Source organism: Tyto alba, unplaced genomic scaffold (genome assembly GCF_018691265.1).
Source record: "Tyto alba isolate M040663 unplaced genomic scaffold, T.alba_DEE_v4.0 Super-Scaffold_10, whole genome shotgun sequence".
Lineage (NCBI taxonomy): Eukaryota > Metazoa > Chordata > Aves > Strigiformes > Tytonidae > Tyto > Tyto alba.
In genome coordinates, this window is record NW_024881262.1 from 27,563,365 (window position 1) to 27,589,861 (window position 26,497).

Genomic DNA, 26,497 nt, shown 5'->3' on the forward strand with positions numbered 1-26,497 from the left:
CAGTGTAGTGATCATTGCTGTTTCCTTAGAAAGTAAGAGCTGCTCATCCAGTGTTTTAACTGTGCAGCTTGGGGACGCAAGTTTGTTTTCCCTCCAGGTTCTGGGTGTTATCAACAAAACTGAGGAATAAAAGTTACACTTACCAAAAGGCTGTGTTGGAGCTGGTCAAATTGGCACAGAAGTATAAGGCTCAGAAAATAGAATTAATTTTCTGTCATCTTCCCTGCTACAACTTTTAAACACCATTGCACAATAGCAAAAGGAAAGCTAGATATTGCTTTGATTTTTGTAGTAGTTTCTTCAGTTTGTAATACCTCTGCATTTTTATATTCCCTGTGCCTGTTTTGTGCTTTTAAAAATAGTTTCTGTTTTCCCCTGCAAGACAGTGTCTCACTATCTCTGTACTAATATGTGCTCTCATCTTGTAAACTCTTTTTTAAGAACTTAACTGCAAGCCTGTGAATTGTTAATGTACCCCAAGTGAATTGTTTATGTAAATAATTGCATGATATTAATTTAATCATTGCTTTTTCTTTCTCTTTAATTTCTTTCTATTTGTTCTGCTCTAGATCAAAACCAGGCTCTTCGGCTGTGTCTGGGCAGTACTGCTGTTGGGGCCCAGTATGGGGCTATCTCTGCTCTCAGTATCAACAATGACTGTTCGAGACTCCTGTGTGGCTTTGCCAAAGGACAGGTAATTCCCATCAAAGAAGATGGTCCAGTGCTCTGTCCTTCTGTTACTGAGAGACTATTCAGAGGTGACAATGGCTCCAAGCCAAGCACACTCAATATGTAGCTGTTTGTTCGTTGTTTTTGTGCTGAGAGACAGCATGCATGGCTTGATCTGCTCAGGGCGGTTTTGCCCAGCCAATTCCTGCATCCAGTGATCTAACTCAAATTGCTTGGGGTAGGTTTCTGTGGAGGAAATGGGTAATGCAGAATATAGTGAAGGATTCAACTAATCATGGCTCGTTGTGACATAAGTCCTGCTCCTTATAAACAGAAATGTGCAATGGTGCACCACAACAACCAGCTTAGTCTTTCTAGGTCACTTTGTGAAATCTGTGCTTTGTAATTAAAGCTAGCTTTTACTGTGGTGATGACTTGAAATGCTTGGAACTCATATCTAGCCCCAAAGCTCATTTTCACTAATACCCTCTGTTGTATGACGGAAACAACATAGCTTTTGAATGCAGGGAAAAAAGGGTATGGATTTGCTGTTGTAGTTTTATGCCCTTCTCTGAACCTAGAGGGAAAGCAATTCCTCAACAAAAGCTTTAAGGCTAAAACTAAACCAAAATATATAGAAGTTAGCTTGGTAAAATTTAGGGGTCCATGGAATACAAAGAAAGCTGCTTTGTTTTTATTTTTAGTTTCATTTTGTTTTGTTCCTTTGGCTTTCACCTTCATAGATAAAACACACTCCAGTGCCTGCAGTAGGGCTAAATAACAGACTGCTCCAGACTGTGGAAATATGGGTTTGGTCCATGCATAGCAGTGGCCACTTTTACATGATACTCAGATGAAATATTTTGGAGCAGTAGTTCTGAGACATCTGGTCTATGAAGCTCTGATAGAAGATTTATGGAACCATATGAAATATTATTTCCAGTAAAGTTTGATTCAAATTAGAATCTCAGCTCTTCTGGGCTAAATATTCCTCAGTTATGCAGTTTGGGACTTACTGCTTCGTAATTGAGAAATTGCCTGAATTGAATATCCAAGCGCAAGCCAAGTTGTATACTCCTACCTCACCTGTCATGCTGAGCGAACACAGAAGGAGAGGAGTGACAAGGTTCATGGTGGCCATGGATAAGCTTGAGTTTTGGTAACGCGTATTAGCAGAGATTATTCAGCTGTTCACTGATTCTGCAAGAGAGAAATGCCTTGAACCACTTTGAACAGTGTTGTGTGGTAGCAAAGTTATCGTACATTCTTTAAGTGTGTTATCAGGCAGGTAGCTGTGCGGTGAGTGAGTTTGGGCAGGTGGTGAGAGCTTGCCAAAAGGACTCAGTTCAGAGTTGTGAAGATAACTCTGATGATGTTAAGATTGTAAGCAGATCAGTAAACTGCTTGTAAAAACAGGGTAGAAACAGATTTCAGATCACTTTACTTTGATGTGAAGACCCTGCTAACCCAGGATGATATTGGGAATATAGACGTTTATTGATGTACTAATGCACAAGGTGATGGAGAGAACCCCTGGGCAGTAAACGTGTACTGAGAACAATCTGCTTGTAGATCACAATGTGGGATCTGGCCAGTGGGAAGCTGCTACGATCAATAACAGATGCCCATCCACCAGGAACAGCCATTTTGCACATCAAGGTAACAAACACTACACGTACTCTTTGTATACTACTATTTATATCGCTTTCTTTAAAACACACTTATGTTCGGTCAGATGTGTTGACTTCATGTAGTACTTTTAGATTCACAGTTGAGAGCAGGTACCTAGGAGCTATGTGGTGACAGTATCCAGAGGTGAGAAGAACAAAAAGAAATTCTACTTAAAAAGAAACGGAGTATTTTGAGAGCTGAAATAATAGTATCAACTGTGAGTTGTAATATAAAAAACAACAGTTTTTGTCTGTTATAACTTCTCTCTCTGATGCCAAAATCTATGAAGAATTAGTTGCTAGAATACATTTCTCTAAAACTTGCAGTCGTTTGAACTGGATACATAACTTGCCAACTTTGGACTTGAGTCTGAAGTGTAGAAAGTAGCTTTTCAGCAGTTTTTCAAATAACTTGTTGGGAATGTTTGGGTCGAAAGGGAAATCATGATTGGTTCAGCATAGTGGTATTGTCACACACAGAAACTCATATCTCATTTTGTGCATGGCTTTGTTTTATATGAACCTCTCCTAACGGAGCATAATGCTCCTTGGCAGCTTGACCAGAGCAGTGAATTTGGTGCATCACCCAAACTCTTACCTCTCTTCTCCTTTCTTGGACTGTGCTCAGACATCTCAGACCCATACAGTGTCACACATGGAACTAGTGTAGTGGGTCTGGTAGGCACATTGCTCAAGGACAGGTTCTTGTGTACTGTCTGGTCTGACCCGGCTAACCAAAAATGTTTTGTGGGTTTGAAGGTACCACCTTACTGCTTCATCTTCCACGCTTCCATCTCTGCCATCTTTGCCCTGTGTCAGGTCCTCTGCTCCTGGCGACCCCCTTCTCTAGCTCATGACCTGATGGTGGTACCAGCATTGATGAGTACTCACACTGCTATACAGCCCAGATGTTTGTGTTGCTAGATGCTGGGTTGCAAAGTCCTCCCGAAGGGAGCCTCAGCTGTGGCTGTGACACTTTCTTATCCCGATTATTTGGTATCATTAGTAGTTCTGTATGTTTCTGATTTTGGTCTGCTTGTGACAGCAGCCCATTCACCGGCTCTGGCTTGAGACTGTGAGCTGTTCTCGTGGTAAGACAGGTTTTGGTATGCTGTAGCTCTGAGCTGCAATAGAAAGTAATGGGACTTTGGTAACAAAATGTAGCAACGGGGCTTGCTGGAGGGATGAAGATGAAACACAAAACCTTGCTTTTTTTACACATTAAAAAGACAGTAATTGTCTCAACACTGGATGCTAACAGTATCTTTCTGGTAGGTACAATGCTTGTACTTTTTTGTGCTGTTAATAATGCCATAGCATAGGTTGTTCTACCCATTTTTTTTGTAGTTTATTTCTTAGTGCCACTTTTAATCTAATGATCTGCTCAGTTTACAGATGACCCGACGCTTGCAATTTGCAACGACAGCGGAGGCTCTGTATTTGAACTGTCATTTAAGTAAGACAATAACTCTTAAGTACCCATAGAAAATACAAGAAACTAATGCTGGGTCACAGTTTCTAAAACCTAAGCAAAAAACCTCGTTAAAACCAATAAAGCTACTGTCTGAATGTTGAAGGTATAATTTAGGGCTGCAGTATAACTTCACACCTGAAGCAAGATGCTATCTTGCAGTGTAATAGTCAAAGAAGAGCCCAAATTATTAAGGTATCAATGTATTGTCCAGAATCTTGGCTTGCCTTCTGGGCTCTTGGTAGTTGTCATAAAAGTGTTGCCTCTTGCTTCTCCTTGTTTCTTTAACAAGAGCTGCTCTGCAGTAAGTGCTTGTTTTCTTCCTGGCCTCTTCAAGAGTAGGAGGAACAAGGAGGAAGGATTGACAGTCTAGGGAGTCTGATCATGTCCAGTAATTTCCAAAACTTTACCGTTAAATAAGATCTTGAGGAATTCTTGTGTGATTCTGAGCAACTGTATGGGACTGCTTCCAGGGACACACTAAAAGTGACCCCTGGAGCTGTATAAAGGACTTCTTAAAAACAATATTTATGAAGGATCACTCTTGGGATTTCATGAGATTGTTGGGCTGATCTCTTATTGATAGCTGGCCACCAAGCTGATTTCTCCTCTTTACAGGAGGGTTATGGGAGTGAGAACGTGTGAATCTCGATGTCTCTTCAGTGGCTCAAAGGGGGAAGTTTGCTGTATTGAACCATTACATGCAAAAGTTGAGCTGAGAGACCATCCTATTACCCAGTATTCACTGCTGGCCATGGCCTCCCTAACAAAGGTAACTTCCTGGTTGCAGAAGGCTTTGTGTGAGAAATCACAAAGGAGAAGTTTTCTGGTATACACTCAAACATTTAATTTCGCCTTTTTGGTTTTTTTTTTGAAGATACTGGTTATTGGCCTGAAGCCATCTCTGAAAGTGTGGATGACCTTTCCTTACGGTCGTGTGAGTAATGAAGCCAAACAGTTGCTTTCTGGGTTATGGCTACAAGCAGTTCCTAGAGTGAAGGGGATGAGATTGGGACCAGGTGTTTGGTATTGCTACTTTATCAGCATGCAGTAAACTGCATTGCGGAACTGCGGTGATAATCTGTTGGCCTAATGTGTGCAGACTGGGCAGAGAGGAGGTGAAAAGGCTGCTTGCAGCAGTGCCTATATGGAGACACTGAATTTCTCCAATAAGTAGGAAGGGAGGAACACAGGAGACCCTTAGGTTTTGTCTTCCCTGCTGCAGCCTGCATGCACCCACAGATAAGATGTTGACCTGATTATGGCTACGGTCACCTTGGACTGGGGCCACTTCTTTACATAAGAACCACACCATAGAATCCTTAATTGCAGGGACAGAAACAAAGTGGAATTAGAGCACTAAATAGTCTTCTAAACTCTTGATTATTCACTTTCACTAGTTGCTGGTAAAATTCTTAGAAAAGCAGCTGGGGGGAAAGATGTGGGATATGTTAGATGAGAGAATGCAGACAAGATGGCCAGCAAGCTGCAGCTTGTCGTAGTCCATCAATTCATGTGAGATGGGATCTACATTAATCAGCTAGGTCACAGATTTTGTTCTAACTGGCTGTCCACTTTGCCAAGAGACACACGTTGTGCCTAAACTGTGTGGCTGGACCAAAGAGCACAAGCTACTGCTCAGCTGCCAGCAGACCAGGAAATGCTTTACAGCCTGTATGCGTACATGGCAAAGTCAGTGAGTGGCAGGTGATGAACAGCATATGTCCTGAAACTGAGGTTCTGCCTTGTGTACTTCAAATACTGGCTGTGTTTTTTGTCTAACAGATGGACCCTTCCAGTGTTCCTCTTCTGGCATGGCACTTTGTGGCCGTACAGAACTCTGTGAACCCCATGCTTGCATTCTGTCGAGGAGATGTCGTTCATTTTCTTCTGGTAAGCCTTGGATGTTTTATGCTGCTTTTCAGATAGTCATATCTTATTCACATATTCAGTTGACCGTGCCTGTGTCTGAGTGGAAGTATGATATCTGTACATGCTAGGGATGTCTGCATCTTACAACCAGCTTGGGAAAACAGACCTGTTGATCATTGCTCTTCAGCAAGTAGTGGTGCCCTTCCCTGAGAATTGTAGTCTGGTTTGGGTTAGAAGGGACCTTAAAGATCACCTAGCCCCAGGCCCCCTACCACGGGCAGGGGCACCTTCCACCAGGTTGCTCAAAGCCCCATCCAACCTGGTCTTGAACCCTTCCAGGGAGGGGGCAGCCACAGCTTCTCTGGGCACCTTGTGCCATCTACTTACCACTCACACAAGGAAGAATTTCTTCCTTATATATAATCTAAATCTACCTTCTGTCAGTTTAAAACCATTACCCCCCGTGCTGTCACTACAACCCCTGATCCAGAGTCCCTCCCGCATGTCGCTGCACCACACAGCTCAGTGTCATCTGTGAACTTGCTGAGAGTTCGCTCAATCCCACTGTCCATGTCATCAGCAAATATGTTAAACAACGCCAGGCCCAATACCGATCCCTGAGGAATGGCACGCATCACTACTTTCCACTTGGACATTGAGCCATTGACCATAACTCTGAGTGTGACCAACCAGGCAATTCCTTATCCACCGAGTGGTCCATCTGTCAAATCCATGTCAACATTTTAAAGTCAAGGATGTTGTGCAGAACAGTGTCAAATGCTTTGCACTAGTCCAGGTAGCTGACATCAGCTGCTCTTCCCTTATCCATTAATGCTGTAACCCCGTTATAGAAGGCCACCAAATTTGTCAGGCACAATTTGCCCTTCGTGAAGCCATGTTGGCAGTCACCAATCACCCCCTTATTTTCCATGTGCCTGAGCGTAGTTTCCAGGAGGATCTGCTCTGTGATCTTGCTAGGCACAAACAAGACACTGACTACTTGTAGTTCCCTGGGTCTTCTTTTTTTCCCTTTTTAAAAACGGAGGTGATGTTTCCCCTTTTCCAGTCAGTGCTAACTTCACTGGCCTGCCACAACTTCTCAAATATGATGGATAATGGCTTAGCTACTTTATCCTCCAGTTCCCTCAGGACCTGTGGATGCACCTCATCAGGTACCATGGACTTGTGCGCGTTCAGGTTCCTTAGATGGTCTCAAACCTCATCTTCTCCTACAGTGGGAGGTTCTTAATTTTTCCAGTCCCCACCTTGGCCTTCTGTGTCTTGGGCCCTTGCCAGTGAAGATTGAGGTAGAGAGGTTATGGAGTCCCTCAGCCTTCCCCATACCCCGGGCAACCAGGTCTCCTGTTTTCTCCCAGAGAGGGCCCACATTTTCCCTAGTCTTCCTTTTATCACCAACATAACTATAGAAGCTTTTCTCGTTGCTCTTGATGTCCCTGGCCAGATTTAATTCTACCAGGGATTTTGACATCCTAACCTGATCTCTGGCTGCTTGGACAATTTCTCTGTATTCCTCCCCAGCTACCTGTCCTTGCTTCCCATCTCTGTAGGCTTCCTTTTTTTGTTTGAGCTTGTCCAAGACCTCTTTGTTGATCCTTGCAGGCCTCTTGGCATTCGTACCTGACTTCCTCTTTGTTGGGATGCATCGCTCCTGAGCTTGGAGGAGGTGATCCTTGAGTATTAAACAGCTCTGTTGGGCCCCTCTTCCCTCCAGGGTTTTATCCCGTGCTACTCTGCCAAGCAGATCCCTGAAGAGGCCAAAATCTGCTCTCCTGAAGTCCAGGGTAGCGAGCTTGCTGTGTGCTCTCCCTGCTGCCCTAAGGACCTTGAACTCCACCGTTTCATGGTCACTGCAGCCAAGGCTGCCCTTGAGCTTCACATTCCCCACCAGCCTCTACTTGTTGGTGAGAACGAGGTCTAGCATAGCACCTCTCCTTGTTGGCTCCTCTGTCACTTGGAGATGAAAATCATCATCAACACATTCTAGGAACCTCCTGGACTTCTTATGCCCTGCAGTGTTGTCCCTCTGACAGATATTGGGGTGGCTGAAGTCCCCCATGAGGACCAGGGCTTGTGAGCATGAGGTTGCTCCTGTCTGTCTAGAGGGCCTCATCCACTCGGTCGTCCTGGTTGGGTGGCCTGTAGCAGACCCCCACCACAACTTCGCCTGTCCCTGTCCTCCCTTAAATCCTGACCCATAAGCTCTCAGTTGGCTCCTCACCCATCCCCAGGCAGAGCTCCCACCACTCCAGCTGGTCACTGACACAGAGGGTGACCTCCCCTCCTCATCTCCCCTGCCTGTCCTTCCTAAAGAACCTATGGAGTAAATCTGAGGCATGAGCTTTTTGCGTTCCAGCAGCATTGATTTGCAGCTTATCTCATTTCTACTGGAGGTAGAAGAATGTGGATTATTTTCAGGGAGATCTCATGAATCTGAGATACCATTTTATTTTTTACTTTAAAACATGAGTCTGGAAAAAACTTGAATAAACCACTAAGAGACGACAGCTTTCAGGTCCTGTTGGCATGTGAGTTCAGGGCATGGCGATCATCCTTTTTAGAGCTGCAGAACTTTCACATGCAGATATGGTTGTTTGAAGATGGTTTCATGTCTGATTTCACTATGAGAACAGTACCTAGGCTCCAGAAAGTCTGACATTTTATCTCTGGAGTGCTAAGTTTGTTTCCCAGCTCTGCTATTGTCTTGGACCTTAAGCTCTGTTCAAACAGCCAGATATTGTGTTATTTGGATTGAATCCTCTTTCTCCTCTGTCTTCTCTCTTGGTAAACTTGGAGAGAAAGAAAAGGGCATTTAAGCCTGTCTTGCTGGAGATGTCTGTGCGTGCAATAGCACAAGTCTCAGCACAGATACCCAGCTCAGCTATGGCCAGTGGTGCTCCTCTGCTTATAGGTTACTAAACAGCAGCCATGTTACCTGAATTCACATCCCTCTTACTGTACTTCAAATTGTCAAAATGTAAAAAAAAAAAATCCTATTTTTCTTCACAGAATGCTTTTTAAATGTTGATTAATTAAAGCCAGTTTCACATTAGCGTCCTGTAGTTCTGACTTATGAGCAGAAAGGACAGTATTTCCTGCATGGGATGAGAGAGAACCCTTGACTAGGGTTTGTCATGCAGCATTTCCCTTCAGTTCTGTATTCCAGTGGGGCTGAGCCCCTTGGGAGTCAGTCCTCCTTCAGTGCTCTCTGTACAAATACTGGAGGTTTGCACCTCTGTTAGAAATGGAATTGCCTTCTATAATATTTGAGGTGGGGCAGGGAGGAACAAGCCCTTGAACACATGTAGTGCCAGCTTATTTCACACACAACTCTTGTAGTACAAATAAATGATTTAAAATGATTCTAGCAGAGGACATATTTTTACTGCCCCCTGCTCAGAGCCTTGTGTTTCCTCACTTACATGAGTGTTTTTGAAAGTGAGATGTTACACTCCATTTGAGAAGTGTGATTGTCTGAGGGCAGCTCCAGACTCCTGGAGCTGGTGTGATGCCCCCTGGGAACAGAGAGGTTGAGCTGAAGAAGTCTTTGAGTTTGAGTCAGCCTTGTCCGGTTTCTTTTTTAGGTCAAGAGAGATGATACTGGTGCAATACATGTCACTAAGCAGAGGCAGCTTCATCTACACTATGACCTCATCAACTTTACTGTAAGTCTCAATACTGTAAGATGGTTGATTTTGGTTTTGTTTTTTTTTGTTTGTTTGTTTGTTTTTTGCACTAGTTTTCTTGTAAATGTCTCAGTAGCCCTTAATTCTATACCACTGACCTTACAAATGTAGCCTAAGAAGTGGCTGTGCTTATCTGAGGCTAACTGACTGAAAATGTCCTTAAACTTGGGACTTAGTGGAAAATCAGCAGAAGTGAAATAGCAAGTTGTAGCTAAAGGATAAAAAATTAGTAGTATGGCGTCAACAATACTGCCCTTTCTTGGGAAGGAGGGGTAGCCTTGTTGAGGAAATATTCTGAAGAGTCAGAGTGAATCTGTCAAGGAAGGCTTTTATTCTGTATTTCCACTAAAAAGAATGCAAAATTCTGTGTAATTGGCTCAGTAAAATTCTAGTGTTTCCATATAAGAGTGCTTACTAAAGCACCATAATCGTTTGATGCTTTCAACACAAAAATTTTTCAACTCTAAAACATATTTACAGAACACAGTGAGTAAAACACAAAAGGCCAAAATACCAAGATGGACATCCACATCAGTTGGAATTTGAAGTTAATTAACAAATATGCTTGGCTGTTTAAAAAAAAAAAAATATTGTAAAAGCCTTTTTACTTACAGGGTTTTGAACATAAAAGTAGAAGCCACAGAATATGAATGACAGGTTTTGATTTAAGCTTAGATGTACTATTTCTCTTGTAGTGTCTCCTGATGCCATATTTATCTCCTAAGGGATTTGAGAACAAGTGTTGTAGTAGTCTTGGTTTTGAGACCTTTGGGCAGAAAGTGTGCTAGAGCATAAATAATGCACCAAGGGGACAAGAACTGGGGGATTGCCATTTGTCTACATGTGTTTTCTGTGAAGAAGGAGGTTCCCTGTAATTTTTCTCAACATTAAAGCTGATACTCCAGAAGGAGGCTCCCTGTCTTTACCATTGGAGTTAGGCACGGGTGCTGTTGTGAAGTGACCACGCACAGTAACAAAGATGCCAGACATCCTAGAACTTCCAGTATTGATACTTGGGGATATGGCCAGAGCCTGTTTAGTTGGCCACTAAGTGTGCATGCATTGCTGAAATCTGTAATTTGTTGTTTTTTCAGTGGATAAACTCACGGACAGCAGTGCTTCTGGACAGTGTGGAGAAGCTGCATGTCATAGATCGTCAGACACAGGAGGAGCTGGAGACCATAGAGATCTCAGAAGTTCAGCTGGTCTACAACAGCAGCCACTTCAAATCGCTGGCTACGGGAGGCAACGTCAGCGAAGCCCTGGTAGGCACAAATGACCTGCTTGTGTTAGCTAACTCTGTTTCAGGTATGCCCTAAGTGGAAGCCTGGAGCTTGGGAAAAAAGCCTTTTTGAAGCATTTCAGAAATCATACACGGTGGTGATGTGGCCAACTAACAGACGATTCATGTTTCTTTTTTGTACATTGATGTTTTCAGGAGCTGCTCTTAAGTTACCAAGCTTTGGAATACTCTGTACAGGGAAAAAAGCTGATGTACTTTATTCTTCAAGAGATTGCTGTACTCTTTGTATGCCACAAATACTCTGCCATAGCAGTGCCTGTGCCTCATCTCATACATTCCCTGCCCTCATCTCATAGATTGTCATGCAGGGGTAGAGAGGATGAAACATAGTACCTACGCTTGTAGGTAATACACTGCTTTCTTGTTTGAAGTAGAAAACCAAAACCATCCATACCAGTGGAGGTTGTGACACTTCAAACATTGTGTTTTCTACTTTTTCTTCTTTTGTTTATTTGCCTGTCTTTCCTTTTGACTTTCATGCTTGTTATTTATTTTATTTGGACCCTGGTCCATGTGGTGTCTGGACATGTTTTATTCCTGAAGTAGGTTAGTTTCAGTGGCTCCTGCTAGCTCCTGTAACCACCTGAGCCTCCTGCAGCAGACTCACTTTGATGTAGTATTTGTATTGCCATAGCATAGGGGAGGTTTTTTTAAAGCCATGGCTGTGGGACAAGTTATTGCTTTCAGTAGAAAACCAGTTTCTCTATATTGGAAACAGTCTGGCAAGAGTGTGTGTAGGCAAGGGCCTTCCATCCAGGGGGATCTCAGGGGTTCTGAAATTCCGCAGCTGGACAATATGGTTCCTATTCAATTCTGCTATAGCCCTTTGAGCCTTCCTGGCCCTAACAACTAGCAGAAGGCTCCTGTGGGCCTGTAGTTTGGATCCTCAATTTCAAGCCCAGCATGTGGTCATGACTCAGCTCCGGAAGCCCAAGGAGAAGTGCCTTCAACGCAGGATGGCAGGATTTCACAAAAAAGACCTCTCTGTTATGGTTCCCTTTGAGCACCGAGGAACAGAGATCTGCCCATTCACATTGGAAGAGGCAGTATGAGGACTCTTTTCAGCCTTTAGATCTACATAGCTGCTGCTTATCTGGCTCTCCCTGCTTTATCTGCTTCACACTGCTAGTACTGCTGTCATTCTTTCTGCTACAGATGCATACTGAGGAAGAAAGAGTCAGAAGGTGGAGGCTAGTCTGAGTTAGTTTATGTACTGCCTGCCACATGATCTGGAATTGCCAGGCACGATCTCACAGAACATAGCTAGAGATTGGCACTAAGGTGGTATCTGAGCCCTCCTTGCCTGAGATACATTGTTATTCAGAGCCTTTCACTCAATTCCAGAAACTCTGCAGTGTCCTGTGAGGATTTGTGGTGATTACCATCAAAGCTAGAGACATGTGGCTTGAAAAACTGGTGGGCCCAAATAAGTGCTGCCTGTTAAAATGCTATGGTGAGTCTAGAAAAGACCTTCACAGACTGTAAGTAGCAGATGAGATCTGAAGTCTATAATGCCATTTTGAAATACTAAGGATATGAAACAGACGGTCTCTTTCCCTGCATTTCAGCAGGATTTACAAGACAACCTATTCCAGAGCAATTGAGTCAAGGGCAACTTGTCATGGGAAGCTTTTTTTTTTTCTTTTGCATGGCTCAGAGGATTAGAAATATACTTTTTCCTGTGTTAGTTCTGCAGACACTCTGGAAGGCAAATCTTAATGAGGTTGTTACTCCCATAAGAGATACTCCGGTTTCAGAGATATCTGAGTTTGTGGATGAAGACTGTCAGGTGCTATTATGCTACTGCAATATCTAAAGAAAGATGCAGGGAATATCTGCTGCTTCAGCCTTAGCTTCTGTGCTGAGCAGGCTGAACTGTTATTATGGCAGTCCCTGGAATGGACACACTTTTCAACAGTGGGAAGAGATCCAAGAAGCTTCCCTACCTGACCAGACTGAGAAGAGTGCAGAACAAACAGCTCTAGCCAGTGTAACTGTGCAGCAGAGCGGGAAGCAAGCACTGCCCATACACTGTGGTAAAACCTCTAATTTTGATGTGATCCTCCATTTCTCACGTAGTAAATGTTCCCATGTAGAGCCTTTTGAACACTAGTTACTGGCATTCAAACTTCTCTTGTAACAACTCTCACTTCAACAACACTCTTTCCATCTGTGTCTCCTACACATTTGCTCTTGAGGAAGATTTGTTAAGAAGCAGATGGCAAGGAAAGAACCCCCATAACTTTTTTTGTGCATCTGAAGATAGACACACAGAATGTCTTCTGGGTCCTTGTGACTCTGGCATGTTTTCTGGGCAGCCAGAGCTCAGTAGCACTTTCAGCTGCATTCACAAGCCGGAAGGACTGACAGCAGAGCGCTTTTGCTTACTACTGCCCAGCAATCTGTGGTGTTCTCTCCCAATCCTAATTTTGATTTCTGAACTGCAAAGTGTCTGTGAAGTTCAAGTGTATATATGTTTCCTGAGAAACTTTACAAAAGCAAAAAAGCGGGTTTATTTGCGTGTTATTTTTCTCCCTGTAGGCACTGGTTGGAGAGAAAGCTTGTTATCAGTCCATCAGCAGCTGTGGTGGTCAGATCTTTTACCTTGGAACTAAGGTAAATGTGGGGAGTTTTTAGTAAAAATACAGGGCATTCACTGTTGATGGTAGCTCATCTTCTGGAGAAGGGCAATTTTTTATTTTATGGAGATGTGAGCCAGGGGTGGGTTCTTTGTGTGCTTATGTCATGGGATTAAAGAAAAGTGCAATAATTTGGTTTTAGCCAAGGTATGGGCTAGGTAAGACATTGTCATAGTTTCACAGTATCCTGGTTCATGTTGCTTCAAGGTAGACTTAGCACTGCTTTACTGACATCTTCTCTGTCTTAAGCTTCAGTTTCTCTATCCTAAATGTGCTAATGAGTAAACAGAAGAAAATAAGATAGCAGGGAAAACTAGACTATTGAGTGAAACGATGAAAGGAATATTCTGTTCGCTTTTCCTATTCTGCAGTGCAGGCTGTCTGTGAAAAGGCAAAGAGAGGTGGCCTGTAGGATGGCATGTGGAAGCAGGGGAAGAAGTGAGGGATGGTGTCTTGGAGCAGATGGGTTGTAAGGCCATGTAAAGGTTGTTTTCTATTAAATATGAACATCCAATTTATTCCTGCCATGCCAAGTTTGAGGGTTGCTTTACTTAGCTTCATCTGTACCAGAATGCTCTGGGGTGTCTGTGGATACCACAGGGTGCATGAACAACTGTAAGTTAATAACTTTTTTTTTCTTTTCTAGTCCGTTCACGTCATGACACTGAGAAGCTGGAGAGAGGTATGGTGAGAGGAAGACTGTATGGCTTAGGTTCAGATTGTTTAAATATACCTTGAGAGTAAGCATTTGTGAAGCATGTTCTGAGCACTGTGTTCAGGATCCTGATTGCTACGCATGGCCAGCACCGTAGGCGCCCTGCTTTCCATGGTGGGATGCTATGGGATTCCTGCTTCCATAAATTTGCAGGCTGAATGGAACCTTGTCCTCCCAAGCAAGACAATGCCTTGCCGTGTTTCAGTTTCTGTTAACAAGTTGGAGCTAGTGCGATGTATGACTTCGGAGGACTGTGTAAGTGTAAGCCTTCTGTCTCCCAGATAAGCATATAGGAGTGGAATGAAGTCTGGTTCACTGGATTTTGTCTCCAGCTACTTCAGGAGCCACATCGTAAAATCCATCAGAGACTACTTAGAAAGTTCACTGGATTTTTGGATCCTTGTTTCTGTTGGTAGAAGATTCTTTTGGAACATCACTTCTCTGACAGCTGAAACCCTATCAATTTCCACACTAAAGTTCTTAGTGATCTGTTTATGTCTGTTTGTTCCTGTGTTGTTCTTTTCACTTGAGTTAGCAGTTTTTCCTTTCTAGATCATCACTTTGCAGTATGTTTATTCAGTGTATGCACAATCTCTCTCGGACTTTGTTTTGCAAAGCTAAGCAAAGCTCTTTCATCATCCTCTTGTAAGATTATCTTCCCATTCCTTTCTTTTTTCACAGTCACTGTTCTCTGTGCCTCCTTTGTGCTCAGTTTCTTGAACATAGGTAAGCACTTTGGCACATATTACTCCTGGTAGGGTCTTACAAGTACTATGCTCAGTGTCACCTGGTTTTCACTGTCTCTACTAGATATGTCAGCCCTCATCCATCCTTGGTTCTCATTTTGCTGTTCTTTTGGCTACATGTCAGTGGCTCGTGGCACTGTGGACATTCACCCGTACTCTGTAGCCAAACTCTGATTTCTTCTCCAAGTTGCTTGTACTGTTTGATTGCATCATACTTCTGTTACCCAGTTTTAGGAGCAATCCTACTGTGTCTATCTTTTTGGTCTGGTGTCTCACATCACATGTTGACAGTTGGTCATCAGCGCATTTTGTTAGTATATTCAGCTTATGCCAAGTTAGTTGACCAAATCATTGCATAGAAGGGGGCTTCAAGGCTGATTCTCAAGGAACTCCAATAGTAATTCCTTTCCAGTCTCACATTTTTCCTTTAAGCAGCGACCTTCACCGTTTTTTCTCTTACCTGCTTTATGGCTCTTGTACTCCTCCATGATTATAAGCTCCTCCATGATTATAAGCTCCTCCATGTGACATTTTACCAGGACCTCTAATTCAATAGAGCTGAACTGTTCATATTTTATTTTTATCCAGCTGGTGCTTTTAGTTACCAAGATCACTTTCCTCTGCTAATTTTCACTCCAGCCATTCAATACTGACTTTGGTTTAGTAAACTGTTAATGAAAAGCCTTCCTTTGACCCATTACTTCATGTACTGGTTTTCCTGGAATTCAGAAGTCAAGCACAACCTACATGCTTTGAGCCAGCCTCCTTCTAAATTACTGTATTGTTTCTGTTGTGCTTCAGGCCTCTTTATTGTAGGGGATTTACTCAAGAGTTCTAATTGAATATGTGGGGGATTAGGGTGTGAAGGTGAGGGTTAGTTTTTCCTGTAGTACAGAATGCTGAGCCGAGATGCATAATCTCTCTTCTCTCAAACAGCACTTTAACATTTTGACCTGACATACCAAGACTATTGGTGCTCGACCTTGTGTGCTAATAATTCCTTAAAGCAGAAAATGCTTGTGATCTACTTCAGTCCTGGTTGACTGTGAGCTCAGGAGAAAATAAAGGGTAGGATGTGTACGCCCGAATACTGAAAACATGGCAGAGTGTTTTGTTGTGCTCTAAGTGACAAGGCAAGGATGAAGAATGGAAAATTTTTATTCTTTGTGATTGCAGAGACTTGATGATGCTGTGGGTCTCCATCCATCAAATGTCTCACCTGAAATGTAGCCCACAGGCACTTGATGTGCTAGGGCCTGACATTTCTTAGTCTTTTTTAACTGTCCAACAGAAAATGTACATATGAGAGAATCTTTTAGAGATACTGTTCTTTACTGCAATGTGTTGAGAGCTTCTGAGATTTCCTCTTCCATTGCTGTCAGGGATCATGACCCACTACTGGGAAATACTGATCTTAAATGCAAAGGGGTTGTCTTTCCTGTAATACTAAGGTCAAATATTACTTGTTATTTTAGAGAGTTGACCACCTTCTGAAACAAGAGCGTCTCACTGATGCCCTGGGTCTAGCCTGGTCTTTTTATGAAGGTAAAGCAAAGGCTGTAGTAGGTAAGTTTGGGTTTGGGTGGGGTTTTTTATTGAAACTACTAGGGAAGGTTTTAAACCTGTGCATGTACAGAAATCACTTTGGGGGGGAAAAAATTAAAAAGGAAGATAATTGAATTGAAGAGCAAGTAGGATGTGCTGCTTTGGGTTTGGCAGAAACAACGCCTTTAGATGGTTTGGTTTGATTTATTTATTTTTTTTTAGAGTCATAGTCTCTTTTGCAGCCTCCTGTTTTCAAGTGAAAATCAGAGTTGGTCTGTGTTGTAACCTCTATCTGTTGTCACTTTGCCATGAAGTAGGTGGATCCAAGTGTTGAATAACTAGCCTGCTAAAATATTACTGAATATTACTATAGGTGCTATTCAATGTGATGTTCTGTCAGCTCTGACAAACAGATACTTTCAGTCCTGTCTCCTCTGACTATACAACTGACTGAAAGAACTGCTGGGTTTTGGCATCATGTTTCCTATGAAGGAGGATGCTTTGTGAGCACTTTGCTTGTTATAATAAACATGTTAATTATGCCAGAAACCATTGCTTGAATGGTCTGATTTGGACTGGACCTACTGACTTTTCAGCATATAACTTCTGATGGTTTTGACAGATGAGACTCAAGTTCTCAGGATAAGATCATCTTCCTGTGAAATTGCTAGTATATGAATATGTGTCTTATTGTAATGCCTGGATATAATACAATTAAGGAAATAGTTTTTCAGTATTCAAAGAATTACTGTATTTTTAAAGTGGACATTTAAGAATCTTTTTCCCTTATAGTGCACTTAATTCAGCGTCTTTGCATCAAGATATCCTCCAGCAATTAGCCTCATGTACAGTCTTTGACAGCCCTCCGTTAATTGTTCTCTCTGTTAACAGCATTTGCATCTGTTCTTGCCATTCCTGTGCTGGAACAGTCTTTAAACTGGGAGAATAAGCTCTTCAGAAGAAGAATGGGCTAAAAGTAAACCACAAAATTGTGTATTTAGATATCCTGACTTTTGTATCTCAAGGGCAGTGGTTTTAGCATCTTAACTGGGATGTTTATATTTCCACTGGTAGCTTAGATGAGAAAAGCTGCTTTTTTTTTTTTTTTTCACCCCTTCATTTTTTCTAGGTTTGTCTGGGGACACAAGTAAGCGGAAAGCAGTCATTGCAGACAGAGTGAGTCACTGATCTCTTCCTAACTGGATTTTATGTATGCTGATATAATACTGTGTTCCTGGAAGGAATGGCTTCCGTTCTCCCGAAGTTAATCCAACTAACTCTAGATTGTATACATGTGCTTCACTTGCTAAGGTTGTGAGCAGGGCTTTAGAAGAGACTTCGAAGTATCTTTTGGGTAAAGGTGGGGATGAAATTTGCAGCATTAGCAAATCAAAATGTGGCATTATCATCCAGGCCTTGAGATCTCTGGTCCCCTCACAGTGGAGAGAAACCTTTTTTGTAGGAAACTTCAGAGTTTCCTGACCTTCGGTTGGCAGATGTCCATTAGTATGTAATTTGCTAAGTCTCGGAATGGAAACTTTGCTTCATATATGCATGGACATGGAATAAACTCTTCGACTGATCCTGTTCAGTTGTTACAGGAACCTTTTTCTGGGAAGGGTATGCTTAAAATGAACAATTTTTGCAATAATTACCCAGTTGTGCTTTGCTCTTCATGTGTATTTTCTTTGCAGGTAAATAAGTTTTGCTGTTCAAGATACTATAACTTAGTCTTTGGGTAAAAACATGGCCCAGATGGGCCTTGTGCTTCAGCATGTGTTTATCTGCCTGAAAATTTGCTGGCAGACTGGCTGCCTGTTTTTTTGGTCAGTTAAAGTTAGCGTAGGGAATACCTTTAGTATCTCGCTGGGCCACTCCTATGCCATGTCATGCCATTGTCTCTTGGTAGCCTCTTCCCTCTTCTCCTTCCTGCCCATAGTAGTTCACACCCAAAGTGGGAAAACAGTTTACAGAGCTGCCAGCCCCTAAGTCAGGCTATTAAATGTGCTACCAAGTAGAGACTGTAGGATAGAATTTGAATGAACTTTCTTGTTTATTGTAATTCAGATGGTTGAAATCCTTCTCCATTATGCTGATCGGACTTTGAAGAAATGTCCTGACCAAGGAAAAATCCAGGTTATGGAGCAACATTTTCAGGTATGGCGCTCCAGAGGGCTCTTGTATAGATCTTCTGCATTTTTTAATCAGACTTTGCTGCAAAAATTACTTGTCTATTTTTGAGAAATATTGCTGTGGGTTCACCTGAACTCTTACCTCTGTGTGCACTAATGAAATCAGGACTTACAGATAGGCAGCAGAGCAAAACCTGTACTCCCTCTGTCCTCTGCAGAAGTGTGACTAGAGTTTTTCTCCACACGAACCAGCATACGTGAAAACCTCTAACTGTGCCAGCTACCAGCTGATTCAAATAACTCATTGATTCTGCTCTGTATTGGCCAGGCTTTATTTTGTGCTCTTCAGGATGTGCTATTTGGCAGGATTTTTGCCAGTCCCTACAGCTTTTTTTATGTTTCTTCTGCAGGACGTGGTGCCTGTCATAGTTGATTACTGTCTCTTACTCCAGCGCACGTAAGTCTGAGTTTGCAAGCCCGTCTCCCAAGGCAGGCCACCAACCCGTGTAGTTCTGAGTGCTGTCTCCTATAGTATCACATGCTTTAGAGGAATGGTATCACATTATTGTCATGTCATATATATCACGTGACAGTTTAGAGGAATGCTTAAAAACTGATACTAAAGTCAGGGTACTCAGTACTGAGAGAAAGATGTGTCTTAAATTTTCACTGAGGTGTTGAGGAAGAAAAGTTTGACTCAAACTGTTTCCCTCGCACCATCCCCTTAAGAAAGAAGCTGCCTTGATAGATTTTCCTGCCATCATTTCCCTTCTAACAGCAGTTTTTTTGCTGCAACATCCATAGCCGATTGATTCTGTGTAGCTGGTTTCAACTTTTATCAGTATAGGAGCTGAACAGGGCATTCAGCTCCTGAACTTGAGAAATAGAGAGAAAACGGAGTTTAATTTGGAGCCCTTGGAAAGTAGATAAGTAAGGAGATTTAAATAAAATTATCTGATAACTAAACGCTTCTTTCCTCCTAGGGATTTATTATTTAACCAGATATATGATAAGATGAGTGAGAATTCTGTAGCTAAAGGCATCTTTCTGGAGTGCTTGGAGCCATATATCTTAAGTGATAAGCTGATGGGAATCACAGCTCAAGTGATGAAAGACTTGCTGCTTCACTTCCAAGACAAAAACAGGTTGGAAAATTTGGAAGCCTGCATTGTGCATATGGATATCACCAGTTTAGATATACAGCAGGTGAGCCGTTGTACTGCATACTGTATTGGGTTTCTCTGAATAAATGACATCCCCTGGTTGCTGGTGCAAACTTCTTGTGCATGGCATAGCACGTGGGAAACAAGGTGTCACCTTTCAACAGATAAGACTTACGTAGTTCAAACCTTTCATGCCTTTCGATCACTAATTTGTAGCAGAACTTAGCCCTGTGTCCCTGGCATCAAATTCAATGAATGTGTGAATTATTTAGCGTGGCTGTGTCCATCCTGTTACATGCATGCTCCTATAAACATGTTTTGCTCCCCCGGTTTGTCTCCTGGCATAGGTTAATACATCAGCAGCTGAATGTGTTGGAAACTACTAGTCCGTTAGGATTAGTCTGATATTCCCAATTAGTCTTTCCTGTTTTGAGTAACTTCCCTAAGATCAAAGGCTTCAGAGGCACAAAAAACTGGAGTTGCGTTTGTCAGTTTGGTGCTCTGCTCAGGTGCTTTCTCTTGCTTGACAAAGTTAGTGGAGCAAGGAGGTGTTCCTGCTGTGGGTAGTCCTGTTTTTCTTGGCCAGTTTTTATTCCCACGACATGGCTTTTCATTCCAAGGAGGGAACTGCTTGGGAACTTGAGAAAATAAATCACTAACCCAGCTGAAGGGTGAAATAGTGCAGTCAAAAGTTTTGAAGATCTGATTTTTTTTATTCCTTAACCTCATGCAGATTATGTATGTTAGAATCCAGTTAGATTCCATGTTTTCTGTGTGAGCAATAAACTGGATACTCCCTTTGGGGATTTGGGGTCCTTGCAGAGACTAGTTCTGCAATTGGAAATTCTCATTCTGCTTTAAATCGTACTGACACATGATGCAAATTCAAGGACAGAGGTTATATGTGAAAGACACTGGGGAATGAGAAAACTGTGAGCTAAGTCCAGATGTATATCTACATTGTGCTTTGTTTGCCTTGCAGGTAGTTCTTCTGTGCTGGGAAAACCATCTCTATGATGCCATGATCTACGTCTACAACAGTGGGATGAATGACTTCATTAGCCCCATGGAGGTAGGGAAGAGGCTCAGCGCAGTGAGTTATTTGTGTGTTCAGCACAGAGTCTTTGAGAAACAGCATTTCAATCCCAATACATTATCTTCTCGTTCAGTGTGTATATATTCTTTTCCATTTCAAGGGAGTTCAAGGGAGAAATAATGTATTATATATGCAGTTTATTTGTCTAGATGCAGTAGAGGAGATAAGTAATTTGTAATTACTGTGCTTTAGAACACAAATTTCCCTGCTGAGGTAACAAAGCTCTGCAGGAAATTTGGTCGTGTTAATAAAATAAATATAAAACAAAAGCAGCAGAAGAGAATAACATGATGACTTAAGGAGATTACATTGCAAAACTGTTAACAGCTTTGTTGCTTGTAGTGAGCCTGGCCTATGTGGCATAACGTGCTGAGAAGGCATCAACTTCCTGCACGATGTGTTTAATGGGGGTGTAGGCATGAGAGGTTCTATGAACACTTCATGCTTTTTTTTTTCCTTCATACTGTTCTTCCTCTGCTAACACAATAGTATATTAATATGTATTAAAGAGTAATGGAAACAAAGGGTGAACTAACCTGGGTACAGAATTCAAAAAAAAGGCTAGGAACAGTCCTTGCATTGAGGTAGGCTTTGCTGTTAGTGCCTGGGTGTTATCTACCAGCAGTAAGCACAGGACTCGGTGTAAAGCTCTACCTGAAGGCCCTGTTGGTGCTGCTGCTGGGAATCTTGAAGGTGGGCCTGAGACACGGACTGCTCGTGAGGCCTGTAGCTACAGCATCAAAGTATTTTATTATTGAAGCACTGCTGGTATTTTCTCTGTAGTGTCATAGGAGAGAGCTGGGTCTATTTGAGTGTGAAAATCTTAAAATGCTCCATTTTTAGCAGTTATAATCCCATTTCACTTTTTTCAGAAAGGAGACTCTTTAGGTATTCATGATTTTAAAAAGAACTTCTGGAAACCTAGCATTAGCTGTAGAAGTACAAATAACTTTTTCTGCTTTCTAGAGCGAAATATTTAAGACGAGTCCTCATTCTACACGCCCAAACTAAAGGCGCTCTGCTGACCCTGCTAGGTGGGCTGAAGGTTTGCATAATCTCTGGTGGCAGAAGCTTCAGGAGCAGGAAGCGAGGCTGGTCAGTTAGGCTCTGACTGTTACTTTTGGGACTACTGAACATTGCTTTTTTTAGTGCGACCTGTGCTTAGGGTTAGATCTGATTGAATGCAGGCTGTTTTTTCCTATGTCATAACATCAGCTGGGAAAAGCATCCTTTGCCACGTCTTGGTGTCCTCTGCACCTTGTGATTGTACGTCATGGTGAGAAAGCAGTTTCTGTGGGGAAGATGCCCCATTGATCTCTGCTTTAAAACCATGCAGATTCTTTGCTTTGAGCTTTTCCAGCTGCTTGAGCACTGCCTTCTTTCTTGTTACAGAAGCTGTTCAAAGTCATTGCTCCTCCACTGAATGCTGGGAAGTCTCTCACAGGTACAGTGTTCTTTCCCTTGAAGGATTTCTAGTTTTGATATGTGACGTTTTGAATATCTCTAGTCAATTCCAACAGAGGGATGGAAAAAAGAAATATGTACCAAATATAAGGGTCTTGGAGAACAGAAAAGTGTTACAGTACTATTTACATTGTGTAAAGCTGCTCAACTTACTGTGTGTAAAACTCTGCATGTGTGTCAGATGAGATGTTTTGCTAACAGCTGGGAAAAAGAATTATATCTCTGTATGTTGTCTTGTGAAGAAAAGGTGACAATTTTTGTTTTGTAGATGAGCAGGTGGTAATGGGCAACAAGCTGCTTGTATATATAAGGTAAGGTCCTTTAGAAAGTGTGTGAGGTGTTGCCTGATGGTGGCACCAGATTTTTAACTCACTGTAGGTGCATAATCTTAGAGTGTGTTTCAAGGTCTGACAGATTGCATAAAATAGCAATGGCTACTTTGTACAGCTAACTTAAAGTTACAGCATCTTCTTGTTACGCATGGTGTAAGTGGATAGGCAGGATAAAGTTAGAGTCTTAGAGCTCAAGTTACTGTTGATATATACCAAGACCATGTCTTTATCTTTAGAAATTGGTTAGAGTGAGTTCTTTGTCCTGTGTGTGACACAGTGCTCCTTGAACAAGGACTCTGTAGCCTGAAAAGCTGTTATTTTAGCCCTTTTTGCCATACTTCTTGGGATAGCTGTGCTCAGTTGCTGCTTACTGTGTTGCCTGTCATTTGCAGGAGGTCATTCTGAGATTGCACAGTAGTGATTAACTAGGGAATTCCTCTTTCTGGAATCTATTCAAGACTGTGAACATAAAATTCTGCATTACTCCTGCTTCCTAAAATGCAAGAGTAAAGATTTTTTGTGAGAAATACTGAGCTTCCCCAATACTTTTCTGCTGTGGAATGGCATACCTTGGATGCAAATTCACGCAGTGCATTGGCTTATTGTGTATTAACAGCAGTGCTTTCTTCAATGCTTGCTTTCATGATTTATAAAATAAATATTTTTGGCTTGTTTTAAGAGCATCCTGAAAACTAACTCAAAAAAGAAACTGTTTTCATCAATCTGCTTAATGTCAGGGCGAATTAAAAATGCCTTTCCCCTCCTTTTCTGTAGCTGCTGCTTGGCAGGCCGTGCTTATCCATTGGGTGATATTCCTGAAGATCTGGTACCTTTGGTTAAAAATCAGGTAAGCAACCTTTCAGAAGGAAAATTTCCCATATGAGGTTTTTAGAAGCAGCTGTTTGTCTTATTTAATGGGTTTCTGATAGAAAACTATTATCAATCTGGTTGCTGTATCCTTGTGATATGAGTATATACCACTGTAAATACTGAGTACATTTTTAAAGAATGAAATCAAACAGTTGTTTGAACATAATCTGAACATTTAAACCTAATATTTTTCTTTCAACTGTAAATTGGGGTGTGGGAACATCAAGTTCTTAGCGGCACTGATTTTGATTTTTTTTTTTTCTTAATCTTTACCACAAAGTTACCAGAAATTTATAGCTGTCTCTTCATTCTAAACTTGACTATGATGTGTCAAATATGGGGGGATCTTCCCTCTTTTCAAATACATGTAACATGGGATTGACAGGATTAGAAAGTGAGATAACATCAAGGAATGTTAACTAAATATTCCTTCCTCTGGCTGTTGCTAAAACATCAGTTTGTGTTGGAATTTTCCTGCCTCAGATATTACACCTCTGGCCTCTTTTTGCAGCAAGGTGTAAAGTTCAACACAGTTATCTTGCATGTTGAAGGTCACACTAGATCCATTTCTATCAGTCTTTGTCCTAGTATCCTGTCACCATATCTTCACCTTTGAGGCTTATCCAGTCTCAGGTATTCAGGACACACGTGCATCTGTCGTCTAGGTGTAATTCCCATGTACAGGGTGAATTATGTCTGCCCTACCGCTTAAATCCAGATCACATGTCCACAGATATTTAGTAAATGGGTGGATGAGCTGGGATGTGCCATGTCTGCTGAGTAGTCCTTTGCCACTTCACACAGTCATATGTGCACAATCGTTTGCCAGAGCTACTTAATAGGTTCAGGGTGCTACAACACGTCTCTCCTTTTAGTCTTAGCTCGGGAAGACCTTTCGAGAGCTTCCTTTGGCAGGGAGGAGGACCCTGGAGGTCACAAAACTGGGAAAGGGTTTAACATTAGATGTCTTTTGGTACTTGGAGAGAAAGGAGGATGCAGTCAGTTCTGCACTTAAACTCCTATACCCTAACATTTGATTCTAGTTGATGTGATTCTAGCTTTTTGTATGTGGATTTTTGGGTTGGCCTACAACTTACAATTCTTTTGTCCCTGATGTCTGTGTCCCTGATGTATGTGAGGTTTGGAGATGAGGTGAATATGTGATGGCTGTGAGGTCTGTGATTCATGCCTACAGCATTTCAATAAGGGAAGAGGCTTTCCCAAAATGGGAATACAGTTGAATAGCACCTAAGTGAGTCTTTGCAGCACCAAAAGCTTTGTGCCTCAGTGTGAGGGGACAGATTGACGGGTTCTTCCCAAGGGAACTGCTGACAAGGAGAGGAGCTGTGCCCTGGGTAAGGAGTTGCTCAGCTTCTCAGGAGAGCTGCCAGGAAGAGGGGGAGGGAGTTACCTAATTTCGCACTCTTCAGCCTGCAAGTATAAGCCTTAATTTTTGCTTGATCTTAAATTTTGATTGATTTTAAATTGATTGGCAAGTCTAAGGAAGCACAATTTTTTTCCTACTAACAAGCTGCAGAAAACATCATTATAGTAAGAACACTGATGGACTCCTAGGGTGCTTTAAAGCTTAAGTGCAAAGTGGGTAATGATGCTGCTTTCCCATGTGCTTGTGCTGTCAGTTTTCTGAAATCCATAGGAAATCTGTTGTGTTCGAATTTTTATTGCAGGTCTTTGAATTTCTCATCCGACTGCATTCAACTGAGGGATCTGTGGATGAAGAGGTCTACCCTTATGTTCGTACCTTGCTGCACTTTGACACTCGGGAATTCCTTAATGTTCTTGCTCTGGTAAGACATCACTGATCTCCCCCAAGAGGAAAATGCAATGCCAGTTCTTCCATCATCTAAGTCATGGCTGCATGATCTGTGAGACTCCCATTAAAAAGCTCATGCATTAGCTGAAGCAGTAGTTACTGGCTTGATGCAGGAGCAATTTTGATGTATGTTCTGTGAGATATCAGAGGAGATCATAATAGTCCTTTATGCCCTTAAATATATGTTGGTGAACATGACATTATGCAGTGAAGACTCTGGTAATAGAGGCCGTCTTGAAAGCACAGCTAAAACAAGATTAATATATTTGTAAAGTCTTAGTACCTACATCTTTCTCTTGCATAAAGATTCATCTTCCTTCCTTTCCAAATTGATTGAATTTCCTCTGTCTATCTGGATCTGTTACTTTTACCTGAACATGTAAGAGCCGTTTTGATAGTTACAAAAGAGCAAATTGTATCTTGGAACCTGCTGCTTTATGCACAGAAAAGGCACGGTCAGCTTTGTGATAGGGCTGCTTCTTTGCGTTTGCTTGTATTTCTGGGGTTGGCGGTGGAGAGCATTTTCTCAAGGTGACAGTGTTTTGCCTCATGCAGACTTTTGAAGACTTTAAGAATGACAAGCAAGCTGTGGAATATCAGCAGAGAATTGTGGACATACTTCTGAAAGTGAGTGTGCCTAAAAATTAACTTCTGTGTTTACATCTGACTGATTATATACAACACTGTGCAGTAAAGCCTGTCATTTGGATGAGGTGTTTCCAGTCCTGCCCTGGATGACATCTCCAAGAAGGTGGTGGGCTGGAGCTTGGATCACCTCGGCCAAGGCTGTTGGTTGGATATTTGGAAGTGATGCTTCATACACATTAAATATGGTGAAAGAGGTCTCCTTTCCTGTCTGTGATTTCACCTGGGATGTACTTTGTTGTCAAATTTCTCCTCTCTGCACTGTTAAGTTTATTTTATAAGTTTCTCATTGATTCCATTCCCTGACTCCTCCTGAGCAGGAAGAAAGGTCCCAGGAATCCTGCTGGCAGGATGCCAGTGCTCTTCTGATAAAACCCTGCTCCCTGTATCTGTAAATGCTGCGTTTGGGATGTAACCTACCCAGAATGACAAGCCTATCTTTAGTAAATGGGAGAGAAGAGGAATGTCAGAGTTATCAGCCTGGTGCTCTAGAAACCACTTGTCATCTGCAGACCGTGTTCTTTAACAATGAATGTTCTCATTAAAAGCTATCGCTGACAAATGCTGTTTGCTTTCTCCTTCGAAGCTGTCAGCATTAATAATGAGTAACTCCACTTGGAAGCTGTT

The 26,497-nt window shown here is 42.1% G+C and overlaps 1 protein-coding gene across 2 annotated transcripts in view; it reads left to right on the forward strand.

Moving 5' to 3' along the window:
* The window catches only part of VPS8 (VPS8 subunit of CORVET complex), an 83,515-nt gene that overhangs the window by 15,622 nt on the left and 41,396 nt on the right, over positions 1–26,497 (forward strand). For both annotated transcript variants that reach the window (XM_042794100.1, XM_032992497.2), the window contains 21 exons: positions 570–694; positions 2,242–2,328; positions 3,728–3,795; positions 4,429–4,582; positions 4,688–4,747; positions 5,596–5,703; positions 9,285–9,365; positions 10,481–10,651; positions 13,231–13,305; positions 13,975–14,010; positions 16,265–16,355; positions 17,464–17,510; positions 18,402–18,491; positions 18,877–18,923; positions 19,450–19,672; positions 20,612–20,701; positions 22,118–22,169; positions 22,458–22,500; positions 23,296–23,368; positions 25,080–25,199; positions 25,781–25,852. In XM_042794100.1, coding sequence (XP_042650034.1) covers positions 570–694; positions 2,242–2,328; positions 3,728–3,795; positions 4,429–4,582; positions 4,688–4,747; positions 5,596–5,703; positions 9,285–9,365; positions 10,481–10,651; positions 13,231–13,305; positions 13,975–14,010; positions 16,265–16,355; positions 17,464–17,510; positions 18,402–18,491; positions 18,877–18,923; positions 19,450–19,672; positions 20,612–20,701; positions 22,118–22,169; positions 22,458–22,500; positions 23,296–23,368; positions 25,080–25,199; positions 25,781–25,852 — 1,913 coding nt within the window. The remainder of the gene's footprint in view (positions 1–569; positions 695–2,241; positions 2,329–3,727; positions 3,796–4,428; positions 4,583–4,687; positions 4,748–5,595; positions 5,704–9,284; positions 9,366–10,480; positions 10,652–13,230; positions 13,306–13,974; positions 14,011–16,264; positions 16,356–17,463; positions 17,511–18,401; positions 18,492–18,876; positions 18,924–19,449; positions 19,673–20,611; positions 20,702–22,117; positions 22,170–22,457; positions 22,501–23,295; positions 23,369–25,079; positions 25,200–25,780; positions 25,853–26,497) is intronic.